The sequence below is a fragment of the Castor canadensis genome, chromosome 11 (genome assembly GCF_047511655.1).
Source record: "Castor canadensis chromosome 11, mCasCan1.hap1v2, whole genome shotgun sequence".
Taxonomy (NCBI): Eukaryota; Metazoa; Chordata; class Mammalia; order Rodentia; family Castoridae; genus Castor; species Castor canadensis.
This window is the reverse complement of record NC_133396.1, coordinates 3,439,855-3,452,672: the sequence shown is the minus strand read 5'-3', so window position 1 is coordinate 3,452,672 and position 12,818 is coordinate 3,439,855. Positions and strand designations below refer to the sequence as shown.

The window sequence follows — 12,818 nt, the reverse complement described above, 5'->3', positions numbered from 1 at the left end:
CTGAGCACACAGAGGTCATGGATTTGATGACTCAGAGCCAGGCGTCCTGGGAAGGATGGTCTGGTTTCCACTTCTATGACCCCATGGTCTGGCCTTTTGTGTCTGTGGGGGTTCTATGGAGACACCTTGTACTAGGATCTTGGGAGAGGGGAATCTGGTGGTTTCAGAGTAGACTCAGGTTGGCAGCCCTGGATGGGACGTTATTATCTGGACAGCAGATGAGGTCAGGTCCAGCCCAAGGGACCATTGGATGGGCTCTCTCCAGTTGGGTGGGTGATGTTGGAAGGGGTCCCTGCCCACGCGGGGAGGGTAATATCTGAATCCACACAGTGTCTTGGGAGCCAGGCTGGTCGTGGGGGTGTATGCTGAGGGTGCACAGCTGGGTGCCCCATGAGGAGGCGCCAGGGTGGTGCCACTTGCTTGGGAGTGCAAAGCGCTCTGGCTGGCTGCCCAGCCCCTGTCAGCCAGCAGCCAGTTGCTGGGACAGAGCCAGCAGGGATGGCTGGATGAACCCATGCCCCAGAGCAGGGGTGGGTGGGGGGAAGGCCCAGGAAGAATGCAGGGGAGGGAGAAAGCCAGGGAAGAAGAGGTGGAGGCAGGGCCTCCGTGCAGCAGGTCCTGGGAGGGAGCTGTCCGGGTGGGGAGCCAGCCCACCCAGGCGGCTGCTACTTCCCAGGTCCCCTCTCCATCAGGAAATCTGAGAAGTGCAGGACTCAGCACTTTTGCCTCCGAGCTGCATTACAACCACACTAATTGAAGCTATCTGATTGGAGGGCGGCCAAGCAGGTAGATTATAAGTGATTAGAGATGATAGGAGGGCTTGCAACCCGAGACAGCTCAGCTGCCTCCCCGCTGCCCACCCCAGCTTGTGTCCTGAGACCCTGGTGAGCCCAAGCCTCACTCATTTCCCTCACTTTGCATGAACAGGTCACTGGCAGCCCAGGAGGCCACCCCACCTCCCAGATGAAGTGGCCTGAAGCCAGGACGGCTGGAGGTGGGCGGGGTTGCCACCTCACTCCTTTGATCCTCCATGGTACCTGTCACCCCAGGGGTCACTGATGTCAGAAGAGGGATGCTTGAAGAACCTTCGCTAGGGCGAGGACCTCTGGACCAGGCGCCCCCATGATGAGGCCCCTTTACCCACCCGGTTGTCCTGGGGACACTCCTTCCTGCAGCTCCTTGGCTGGCTCAGGGAGTCAGGGTCCTCTTACCGGCACTGTCTGGGTTCCGGTGATGGGCTGTGTGCTGGCCTCAGTGCCCGGCTGCTCGGGGTGTGTCTGTGCTGGTGTGTACAGGGTCATGCCGTGCTCTGGAGGGACGGGGGTCTGGCCGGAGTAGTCCTGTGTGGGGTGCGGTGGAGGTGGAGCATACTCAGCAGGGATGCCGTTCTGAGGTGGAGGGGGGTACTGGGCAGGGGGGTAGGGCTGGGCCATTGCTTCAGGTGGAGCCGTGGTGTCCTGATTGCCCTGTGGAGGGAGAAAGCAAACCCTGGTTAGAATTCCGTCTGCTCCCAGAGACCATGGAGGGAAGAGCGGTGCCTTTCAGCTCAGTAGAGGTTTTCCAGAAGCCTCTGTATTCTCCATACGGTATGCTCAGTGGCATTTTCCAGACACCAGAGATGGAGGAGGTGCTGGGCTGGGGTACCGGGAGCCCAAGTTCAGAGCAAGATACCCTGGTCAACCTGTATTTCTCAGACTTGAGTATATGATATCAGGGTTTTTTTTTTTTTTTTTCCGGTGCTGGGGACCGAACTCAGGGCCTTACACTTGCCAGGCAAGCGCTCTTGATATCAGGGTTTTTTAATTTGAAAAAACCCAATCATTTTGACCGGTTGCTGGTGGCTCATGCCTGTAATTCCAGCTTTTCAGGAGCCAGAGATCAGGAGGATCAAGGTTCGAAGCTGGCCCTCGGTGAATAATTCATGAAACCCTGTCTCGAAAATACTCAACACAAAAAAGGGCTGGTGGAGTGGCTCAAGTGGTAGACCACCTGCCTAGAAAGCATGAGGCCCTGACTTCAAACCTCAGTACAGCCAAAAAAAAACCACCAAACCCCCCAATCATTTTATGTAAAGATAAGTGTAGATTCACATGCAGTTTTAAGAAATAGCACATGATCCCATGTACCTGGTATCTCTCAACAGTAACGTCCCATAAAACTGCCACCTCTGGGATCAAAATTGACCAGGTCAGGACCTGCACTGTTCCCTCAGCATGAGGCCCCTCCCCGCCCTTTCACAGCCAGCCCTCTGTGTCTACCCCCTCACGGTTTCAAACCTTGGTTTCTCCCCTGGGAGGCAGAAGTGACAGGTGGTTCCAGGGGGCAGCCATGGGTTTGCCGGATGTGATAATGCAGAAGTCACACAGAGCCAGCACCAGCCCTGACCTCCCCCCCCCAACCAGTGACAGCATCACTGTGGGATCATCACTGGGGCCTGGAAGCTCCCCGGAGACCTCCCAAAGACCTGGCCTTGCCTTCTTGAAGCCCCACTGCTCAGTGAGTGGGCATGTGCTGTTCCAAAGCTGGACCCTTGGCGAGCCTCTGCAGTGCACTGCCTAGCCAGTGCTTCTCAAAGTAGGGGCCCAGTGTCAGCATCACCTCAGAGCTTGGTAGCTGGTGATGCTGGTCTCAGCTTCTGATTTAAGGCACTCAAACAGCCCTGTGGAAAGCCTGTCAGCTCAGAGACCCAAGAGCCTTCATGGTGTCAGACAGTCAAGTGCAGGGAGAGGGAGAGACTGGCTTGCTGACTGCAGACATACCTGAGGCCCAGGCCCCTCTGAGCAGGTGAGGCCCTTGGCCACAGGAGTGAGGGGTGAGAGAGGTCCATCACCCAAAAGGGCAGGCGCCATCCAACACTGGAGCAGCCCACCGAGTGGAAGAGCCTTGGCATGGACGTGGTCAGGTCCAACGCTCATGGCTGCCCACAGGAACACAGGCAGGAGTCATGTCCTTGTGATGGTGAGGACAGGTGTGCAGTGAGGTCCTCTCCACTCCAGCTCCCCAGTGGGCTGGAATCCCATGTGCCTCATTTGCACCACGACCTTTAGTGAGCACCTGCTAGATGCAGGCACAAGGCTGAGCCACCTTTGCAGCACTGTCTTTCTCTTGCTTCCACAAACTCCCTTTGCCAGGTACACTCCTGTGCACCCAGCTTGGCTGTGTGTACCTCAGTCTTAGGGATGCCGGCCAAGTGCCTTTCCCTGCTAGTGGGAGCTCCTCACGCACCCATGCTCCCCCCACTACTGACACCACATGGTGCATCTTGTCTCCTGGTCCATCTTCACCCACAACCCGGTCACTCCCTCCACAGAGTGTCGGGCCTTGTTGCCCACCATGTCCTTCACTTATCCTCCTGACAGCTGTTTCCCAGGCATCAAGTGTGCCACACACAAGCCAGGGTTGGGCTACACTGGGGAGTAAGAAGGGCAGCTCCATCCTTCTAGTCCAGTGGGAAAGGAAAGCTTCAGACCACAGTTGCCCATAGGCCAAATCCACTTACAGCACCGAGCATTCCAAAGGGTCTGCCTCTCAGAGGGTCATGATGTGTGCCAAGTGACGTGAGGTGGGTACTCTGCTGCACCTGACCCTGGCTCTGTGCATGTTTGCCTGGCCACCAGCTGCGAGGGTAGAAGGTGAGCAGCCAGCTGTGCTTGCTCTCCAAAGCCCCTGGTGCTGGCCACCCTGGCACAGAGTGGCCAAGTGGACAGCCTCAGGCACAGAAAGAAGTCCTCTCCCTCTCCCTGTCTGCCCCTCAGCAAAGCAGCCTGGTCCCTTCCCTCTCTCTGCAGAAACTCTGAGCCTGGGGAGGCATCTGAGCTCCGCTGGAAGCACGGACATACACATTCGTACAAGCCCACAACTCTCACATGTGCACACCCACCCATGCACAGTCATGCATACACACACACCCCACACATACTCACATGCACACAACTCACAGACGCACATGTGCACACCCACTCATGGATGTGCATCCCCTGCTGGAGGTTCCCGCCTCACTGCTCCACGGTAGCCCAGAAAGCCATGCCACTGCTGTTAGCAGACTTGCCGGTGTCCAGCAGGGGAAGCATGGCTCTAGGGTGGGGGAGGGGTCGGGAGTGCCTGGTAAGGGTGTGGGATATAGCACCTGGGATGGCAGAGAGGGAGGCAGGGACAAGCTCAAGGAGGAAGGCGTGGAAGGCACAGGGTGAGGGGAGGGACGGGCCTTGCAGACAGGCGAGATCAATTCCCCAATAAATATTTGATGAGAGCCTCCACTAACTTATGTCAGCTTCTTAGCTCCCCCTTCACTTGTCCAAGGCCTGGGAAAGGAGGGCTCCTACCTATCTGCTCCTTCTCACCCCTCTCACTCTCCCAGGGCTCCCTCCTAAGGTCCCATCTGGGGATGCGTGGCAGCTGCCTACGATGCCTGGGCTATTCCTAGGGCTACAGCCCAGAGCCCAAGGCTGAAGGGCACAGTCAGGGGACCTGCCAAAAGAAGTGGGGGAACGTGGGCAGTGTGTGTCAGGATCTGAAAGGGACTGGGATGGGCAAGAGGCTCTGTGAGATGGGGAGGGGACATTTTAGGGATGAGACAGAATAATAAAAGCAACATATCAAAGCACATGGTGCTACTTGCGTGAACTCCCTCATTTTATCCTCCTGGACCCCACAAGGTAGACTTACTTCCTCAATTCACAGCTAATCAAACTGAGGCAAAGAGAAAATGTGACTTGTTAGGGGAGGATGGCAGGGGCTGGCCCAACAGCACAGGTGGACGGTCTCCCTGCCCTGCTGTCCCCTGTGCAGAACCTTGGCTTTCCCTAGAGGGCCCTTGAGGTAGGGCAGAAACAGTCTAGACCCTGGTCACTAATTGTCCTCTGCACAGGCTTCTCCATCTGCAAAATGGTGGCTGCACTGTCCTGGTCAATGGAATGCAGAATAAACCTGGCTGGTGTGACTTGCGAGTCTTGGTCTCTGCCCTGCCTTTCCTCAATATCATGCTGGGGGTTGCAGTGGCCCCGAGTGGCCCTCAGACCCAGCCACACATTCCGATCACCCATGGAGCTTTAAAAATGTGTCCTTGTCTGGGTCCATCCTGAGTTACTGAAGTGACTCATAACCAAAGCCTCCCAGGAGGGAGGTGTGTGGCTGTGGTGGAGACTGCACCAGGCTCAGGGAGAAGCAGAGGGTGTCAGGCCCACCTTAGGGGTCATGTGAGGGCCTGGCACACAAGGCCACAGATTCAGTGTTTGTTCCCTGCCTTTTCTTCCTTCTTCCCAGGTTTGCTGCCGTCAGTCAATGAGGGCCAAGGTCTGGGGGCATGAACCAAAGAGCATCCGGCCACACTACAGGGCTCTGGATAGCAGGCTCCCTGTGGGATGGTGACTTTTTGGAGGTGGGGCCATCTAATTTGCCCCTTGTCCCCACATTCCTGTGCTCAGCACTGTCCCCTGTAGCACGTGATAGAGTCTCAATACACATGAGTGGATGGATGGAGAGAAGGGTAAGTGGGATAATGGTTGGAAAGATGGAAGGGTGGATAGATGCATGGATGATGAATGTTGAAGGGCTGGATGAGCTCAAAGACCATGACCAAGTCCCTCTAACTGTCCCATCATCACATTCGTCTGGTAAAACTGGTGAGAGCCGGCTCTGCCTGCTCCGCTCCATGGTCCACATTGAAGAGAAAAAACACAGAACCACCCTGAATGATTCAGTTAGTATCCATACCACCCCACTGTCATCAGCATCCACTCTGAATGACCTTCACGCTTTCTTTTCAGTCTCCCAAATGTCCTAGTTCTAACTCTTGGTGATGACTTTGCTTCCTATTTTCTGCAGAGAACAGAACGGTAACCTACCCCTCCAGTGCTGTGCTCTGCCTCTGTCCTGTCCCTAGAGGTGATCAGCCATATTCCCACAAGTGACCAACCACTTCAACTGCACACAGGAGTCATTGTGTCCTGCACACCCAATTCCCTGCTTCCCTTAGAGTTTCCTATCCCTGTAGCCCCCAGTTCTTTTCGCTGCCAATCTCTACCCCACTCCGAGCCAGATTTCCTTGGCACCATTCCCTAAAAGCACAGTCGTCAGGGTTTTCACTTCTACCATATTGAAAAACCCAATGGCTAGTTTGTAAAGTAGATGTGACCCAGCCTTTCAGCAGCCTGGGATGTGGATGACAGATGGCTCCTCTCTCTAGAAACAGTTTCTTCTTTTGGCTGTGTTGTCCCACTCTTGGTTGGTTCTCTTACTGGAAATTTCTTCCAAGGTTTTGTTCCTGGTCCCTGCACATCAAACCTTTGTATGTTGACGGGCCCTAGGCTAATTCTGTGGGTCCTTCTATCTTCTGGCTGCACTCACTATCTGAAGACTTAACTACCATTCAGACGGGATTTAACAGCCCATCTATATGTGAACAACCCTCCATTGTATCTCCCCAGAATTCCACCTGCTTCGGGGCAGTTTCCACTTGGATGTGTAACGCATCATTCAAGGTTACATGGCTTCAAAGGGACCCCAGCTTTCCTCACAGCACCCATCAGACCTGCCTCTCTTGAGGCTTTTCCCATTCCAGGGTACACACTCCTTCTTCCTTCCTCTGGAAGCCTGAACCTGAGGGTCACCTGTAACTCTGGCTCTCCTGGTCCATACCCCACACACAATCCAAGAGAGAATGCCATTGGCCTCGCCTTCAGTGTGTGCCCAGAATCCAGCCACCTCGGGCATCTCAGTCTCTCACCTGGCCCTCCTGCTCCCACTCTAGCCAGGTCCCTACAGTCCATTCCCTGTGGAGTAAAATCCAAAGTCCTCATGGTCTTCGGCTCTGGGTAACCTGGAGCTTCGACTCCTGGGCCCTCAATTTCTGCATCTCTCTTGCCTGTTCTGCTCCGGCCACAAATGTCCCAGCTGTCCAGCTTAAGGTGGCTGCTCCCTTGGCAGGACTGCTCCCCAGGGCACTCTCGCCTCCTCACTGCTGCTCTTGGGGAAACCTCTTTAAGTCAGTGTACCCTCACCTGCCATAGCTTATCCTCTTGGCCCACTTTTGCCTTCTTCACTTGAGAGTCCCCAGGATGTGATCTGCACTATAGCACGGTCTTAGCTTCTCTGCAGCACCCACCGTGCTGCTCATGAGTGCACGAATGACTGAGCAGGGGAAGAAAGGGAAGTCCTCAGGAATGTGGTCACTGACTGAGCTCCATGTGCCCTGCAGACCACCTCATTGAGTCCCCACCAAACCTGGAAAGCAGGCTCAGGTGTCCCTTGCCTGCAGGTAAGGAAGCAGAAGCTCGGGACCGAGACTGCACCAGCACTTGGCAGGCAGCTGGCAGTGGCAGGGGCTGGCCAACACCATGAGGGGTACTCACCCGAAGACCTGGCTATGCTGAGCCTGCTCTGTGCCCAGTGCTTTACGTCACACCTCATGTTTGCTCACTACCTTTCTTCCGTGTGGGAGATATTACCATAACCACTTTTACAGAGGGACCAAAGTGCCTGGCCAGGTGAGCCACAGAGCAGGGGCTTCTCACATAGACCTACCCCGTCTTCTGTGCTCTATTGTGTGTCTTCTGCAGAGGAGGCACAAGAGGAATCTAGGTGGAACAGGGTGGGCTGCCATCATGTGCTGGAGCTGGCACATTCTAGCTCCTTCCAGCCAACTGGGAGCAACTCTAACCACTGTGGGTGGGTTGCTAGCTGGATACCAGACGTGGAATATTTACCATAGGCATCATCAAAGACTACACATCCAGGCTGCGTTTGTCCCAGGAGAGACAGAGGTCAAACATTTACCCTGCCTGGCTCCTCAGCTCACTCTACAGGGTGACCCCCAGTGCCTGGCACAGGGCAGTAAATGATACCCACCAAGGTTGTTGGCATTGTGTGAACTCAACGTTTTAAACCTAAGCGGGATTCAAGCAGCATTTGTGGAGAGCTGCAGTGGAGCCACATCGCAGGGGACTGAGGTGAATGAGGTGGAGCCTGTGCCCTTGAAGGGTCTCTATTCCAGAGGGGCCGCTATTCCCATTGGCACCACAGAGGCCGGAAGGTGGGAGGCTCCAGGGACTGGTGGCCACCTTCTGGCAAGGGGGATCCAGACCATGAACAGAGGGCTGGAACAGGCTTGGTTGTGGGTGGGGAAGGAGTCCTGAGAGGGTGGCTGTGGCTGTCCCTGATAGTGGGCAGGAGCTCTGGTGCCTGCCATCTGCCTAGCCAGCCTTCTCCTTACCCCCAGTCCACCCCTCATGTCTCTGCTCTGAGAGGTTGACCAGTGTGGGCTGGAGGAATGAGAGTGAGTCTGGGGCACTTATTACCCTGGCCTCCTCTGGGAGGCCATCTTGGGCTGACTCTGTCCTGGACCTGGGTGGGCTGACCTATGACTCTCCCTTCTCCCTTTATCCAGTCGCTGCTTCTTTTTCTAGCTGTCAGCTCCAGGCTCCTGCACTGTCCCTGGCGTCCCTCTCCTACCCCCTAGATGCCCCCTGGAATCATCCCAGAGCAGCTGAGCCACCTGCCGGATCCTGATAACACCACAAGGAGGAAAGAGCTCCTCTCGCCCAAGGAACCGTTGGTGTGGTTCTGAGACAGGCAGGTCTGGAAACTCACTGTCCAATCCTGGTTGGCCTGGCCTTGGCACCTGTACTCAGGGTGGCCATGCCCTTCTAACTGTCCCCCGAGCTTAGGCCCTACCACCTCTATTGCTAAGCAACCCTAGGTGTGGCCTTAATGTCTTTGGTCCTCAGCTACCTTGTTTGTGAATAGGGAGTGATTAGTTCACTGAAAGGTAAGGCACCTAGGTGGAGAACCCTCGACCTCCAAGATCTTAGATCTGAGGACCCCCCCAAGGGTCTCTGCTCACAGCCCTGGCTTAGCCTCCCCTCTCAGCCTATGTCCTATGATGGGCAGGAGAGGCTGCTCTGGGCACAGATTGAGGGGACAGGAAAGTTGGAAGGGTTACAGCCACTGGAGGCCCTCCCCACACAGCTTGGCTGCTTTCCTTCCACAAGTCCCCTCCTGGCTTCCTCTGCTCTCAGGCCCTCAGGGACAATTAAGCTAATTGCTCTCCAACTCCTCAGCCCTGGAGACTGGGCGCCTCATGGCCAAGGTCCGCAGGCCAGGCTGCAGCGGGAAGCTGGGCACTGGGCCATTTCTCCAAACCTCTGGGCAAAGCTGGCTTCCAGGCAGGAGTAAAAAGGAGAGCAGGGTGGAAAAAGAGAGCAGCCCTGTCACCAAACTGTAAAATGTATGCCATCAGTGTGCTCCTGTGTAGGTCACCTATCTGCCCTGAGAGGCAGCCACCCACTGCACAGGAATGGACCCTCACAGCCGCCCACTACCTATCTCATCCTCCTGGTGACCAGAATCAGCAAATACTGAGGTCAGTGCCTGTGTGGTTAATGAGCAAGAAAGCTCCCCACCCCCAGCCAAGTTGCAAGTGTGTCTCCCTGGCCACACTCTGCCACATCTGTTGTGTGAATGTGGTTGGTACTTAGAGGCCGGGAGGGCTGTGTGGAGGAAGGGGCTTAGGACTGGGTCGGGCTGTCAGCCACATATGCCCTGGAATGGGGACTAGGATAGGATGGATAGAGGTCAACTTTTTTAGCCCCAGGTCAGAATGACTCACCCAGAGGTGGCTGCTGCCTGCCATGCAGCAGGTGACAATCACAGGCAGGAGAATGGGAACCTCCTGTCCTGAACACTTCTGGTCCATTGGCAGCCCTACTGGAACCTCTGCAGTATTCAGTATTCATCGGGGAGACTGGCTGCCTTGGGGGCTAACTTCTGGCAGGCAGGAGGTCTGGGCTCCAGTCCCAGGGGCCCCATGAGTCAGTCAGGTGACCTCAGGGCTCTGATCTCTGCAGCTGGGAAGCACAGATGGTCCTGCCCCCACCCAAGGGTGTGCACATGCAGGGCTGGGCTGGGCTGGTCTCTGGACACTGGGGACTGCACCCTCAGCTCTGGCTGGAGTTTTAAGCAAACTAAACATTTCTTCAGTTCCCAAATCAGAATAGATGTCAACAGGAGTCTGCTGGACGCTCTCAGGTCTGGCACCCCTACCCTACCCACGAAGGGACTTCTCTATCTAAGCCACTCGTGGACCTGAAATCTTCCAGATATTTCCATTGGACACATGGGTCTGCGCACAATTCATGGACTTGTCCTTGGCAGGTTTACCCTCTACGGATACACAGAATTCACAATCACTTTACCTGTCTTGGCCATTCCTCACAAATCCAGAAGTCCAAGTCACATTCCTCTCTAGCTTGTAGGTGAAGAATTGCTGGTCAATGGCCACAGTGGCCCTGAATCCAGGCCGGCCCTCGGAATTAGCACCAGCCATCAACAGGGGGGTGTGCCTGCACCAAGGCCCTGTCCCTTCTGCAGGGCTCAGAGACAGCTTACTTCTTGACATAAGCCATAAGCCATGTCTACGGTGGGGTGGGGGTATTTAAGAGCAGGTGGAGGTAGTTTTTGGGAGCAAGAGGACTGCCCAGAAGTAATGTGTGGACAGGAACAACATGTGCTCAGAGAGGGGAGGAGACGGGAAATCAAGGTGGAGCAGGAGGCAGAATCTGCTGGATGAGCTCCTGGATCATGTTTTCTTGGCAATGACAGTCCTATTTTTTTTTCAATGTGCACACCAGAGGATGGTGACATTTTAGGAAATTAAGCTTAAACTGGGAAACTGCTGATGTCCAGAGAAGAAGCCTGATGTCCACTGGCCACTGTTGCCAGCAAGCCCTCTCCTGTTCCTGCTGCCATGGTGCTTGATTGGTTTGGTTTGGAGAAAGGTGTCCTGTCACGATCGAAGGGCTGTAGGCAGGAACAGAGTTGTCTGACTATCTCCAAGGAGGGTGGAGTGGGTCCTGCTCCCAAGAGACCTGTGACCACAGATCTTTGGGGCTCCAAACAGAAAAGGGCCTAGAAAACATTCTGTCCACTTCATCAAGGAGTAATGGGAGCCCGGAAAGGCCAGCTTGCTCACTCACCTACTGCCAAGTGCTATGGGTCTGTGTCCTTTGCGTCTGCACCAACAGGGAAGTGTGTAATGGGGACCTTGCACACCAGACATGTGCCACATGCCTGTGTGGTACCAGGACCCAGGTGTATGGGGTGGTACAGACACAGGCATAGGCCCGTCCTCAGGCAGGGGTCACCTTGGCAGAGATCCCATGAACATCAACTAAACTGAAGGTGTACAACCTGACTAGTGTCCAGGGGCTGACCTATGCCTCTCTACTATGTTTGGTTTGGGCTAATACCTGAACCTCTCGTACGGCCAAGTGATGGCAGGGGCTCCTGTCTCAGCATGGAGCATCGCTTCTAGGACTCACAGAGGGCTCTCTGGGTGAAGAATGGAGGCTCTGCTTCCTCAGGCCCACAGACGTGGAAATAATCCACCGCTAGACAGTGTCTAAAGACCTCACAAGTCAGAAGTGGGCTGCCTGGGTTCAACAGGGGTTGTCCGGGGCAGAGGTGGCCAGAGGGAAGGGAAGTGAGGGTCTGTTTGGCCACAACCCCTTCTCCTTCGCCAAGTTCTTACTCTGTGTCAGCCTAGAAACAGGCCACTTCCGAGGCTCATGGGCTTCTGACCTCAAGTTTCATAGCTCAGGAAGCATTGGGGAAATAAACGTCCCTGACAGACAGGAGCAGAGACCTTCAACCAGCCTGGGCACCCAGAAAGCAAGTGGGAGCCAGCAGCAGGAAGGTAAGTGAGGCCCTGGAGGTGGGGCTGCCCCATTTGCATTGGAGATCCCCTCTCTTCCACTTCTAGCCAGCTGCCCCAGAAGGACAGCAAGACAAGGAGCCATCCCTCTCCTCCCTCTCCAGGTCAGAATGTCCCACTAGGGTGAGGGCAGGCCTCCTCTCACGTGTCCTATAGGTGGCATCCTGCGGCTTCTGGTGTGTGGAGAGCCCTGGCAGGCCATCACGGTGAGGCCTGGAACTTAGGCTTGGTTTAAGAAGGGGTGCCGGCACAAGAGGCTCAGGGCAGAGAGAGGCTGCTATCCCTGTCCAGAGACCTCTGCGGGGAGGGGAATGGAAGAGAAGGTTCTAGACCTCAGCCATTGGCCTGGTGGAGTGGTTAAAGTGATGGAGCCTTTAACCACCTGCCTTGAAAGCATAAGAACCTGAGTTCAAACCTCAAACCCCAGTCTGCACCCCACCCCCAAACTGTTACATAGAACCTTAGCTGTGGAGAGGGCAGCTCTGTGGACAGGACTTTGCTCTACCCTTGGGTCCTCACAGGCTGACCTGCCCAGACATGCAGCGGCGGGGAGCTGCAGTGACAGCACTTGCCTAAGCACACGTGGCCAGTAGGTGGCCCACCTAGGACTTGAATCCTGGCCTGACTCTGGAGCTACCTCACACTGCCCTAGAAGTGTGGACTACTCTCCAACTGGAAGTAAGAGAGGGCATGTCCTCTGCCCCAGCCTGAGGGAGGGGCAACCTATCCTTATCTCAGCGCCCCCTGCCCCAGCCCACATCTGATCAAGACTCTTTCCTGCGGTGACACAGGACACACATGGCCTCTGTGTTGGCTGACCACTGGGAAAGGCATCGGTGTGCTGGTAAATGTTTAACAACTGGCTCCAGAGAGGGTCAAGCAGAGAGGGAAGAGCCTGTCCCAGGGGCTCAATGCACCTTCCTTGGCCAAGCAGAAGGAGGTCTGGGAAGCCAGGAGGGGAGTGGTAACATGATGGGGATCTATGGGAGGCAGGGCAGGGGCTCCACTGGGAGGGGAAGATACGAAGGCCTGGAAGCCAGAGAGAAGAGCTGGGGAGTGCTGCCTGCTGGAGGGGGTGGGGAGGCACCAAGGCTAGCATGGGGATCCACCT

The 12,818-nt window shown here is 55.6% G+C and overlaps 1 protein-coding gene across 9 annotated transcripts in view; it reads right to left on the bottom strand.

Moving 5' to 3' along the window:
• The window catches only part of Rbfox3 (RNA binding fox-1 homolog 3), a 418,266-nt gene that overhangs the window by 20,917 nt on the left and 384,531 nt on the right, over positions 1 to 12,818 (bottom strand). For all 9 annotated transcript variants that reach the window (XM_074044974.1, XM_074044972.1, XM_074044976.1 and 6 more), the window contains one exon: positions 1,212 to 1,466. In XM_074044974.1, coding sequence (XP_073901075.1) covers positions 1,212 to 1,433 — 222 coding nt within the window. In that variant the 5' untranslated portion in view covers positions 1,434 to 1,466. The remainder of the gene's footprint in view (positions 1 to 1,211; positions 1,467 to 12,818) is intronic.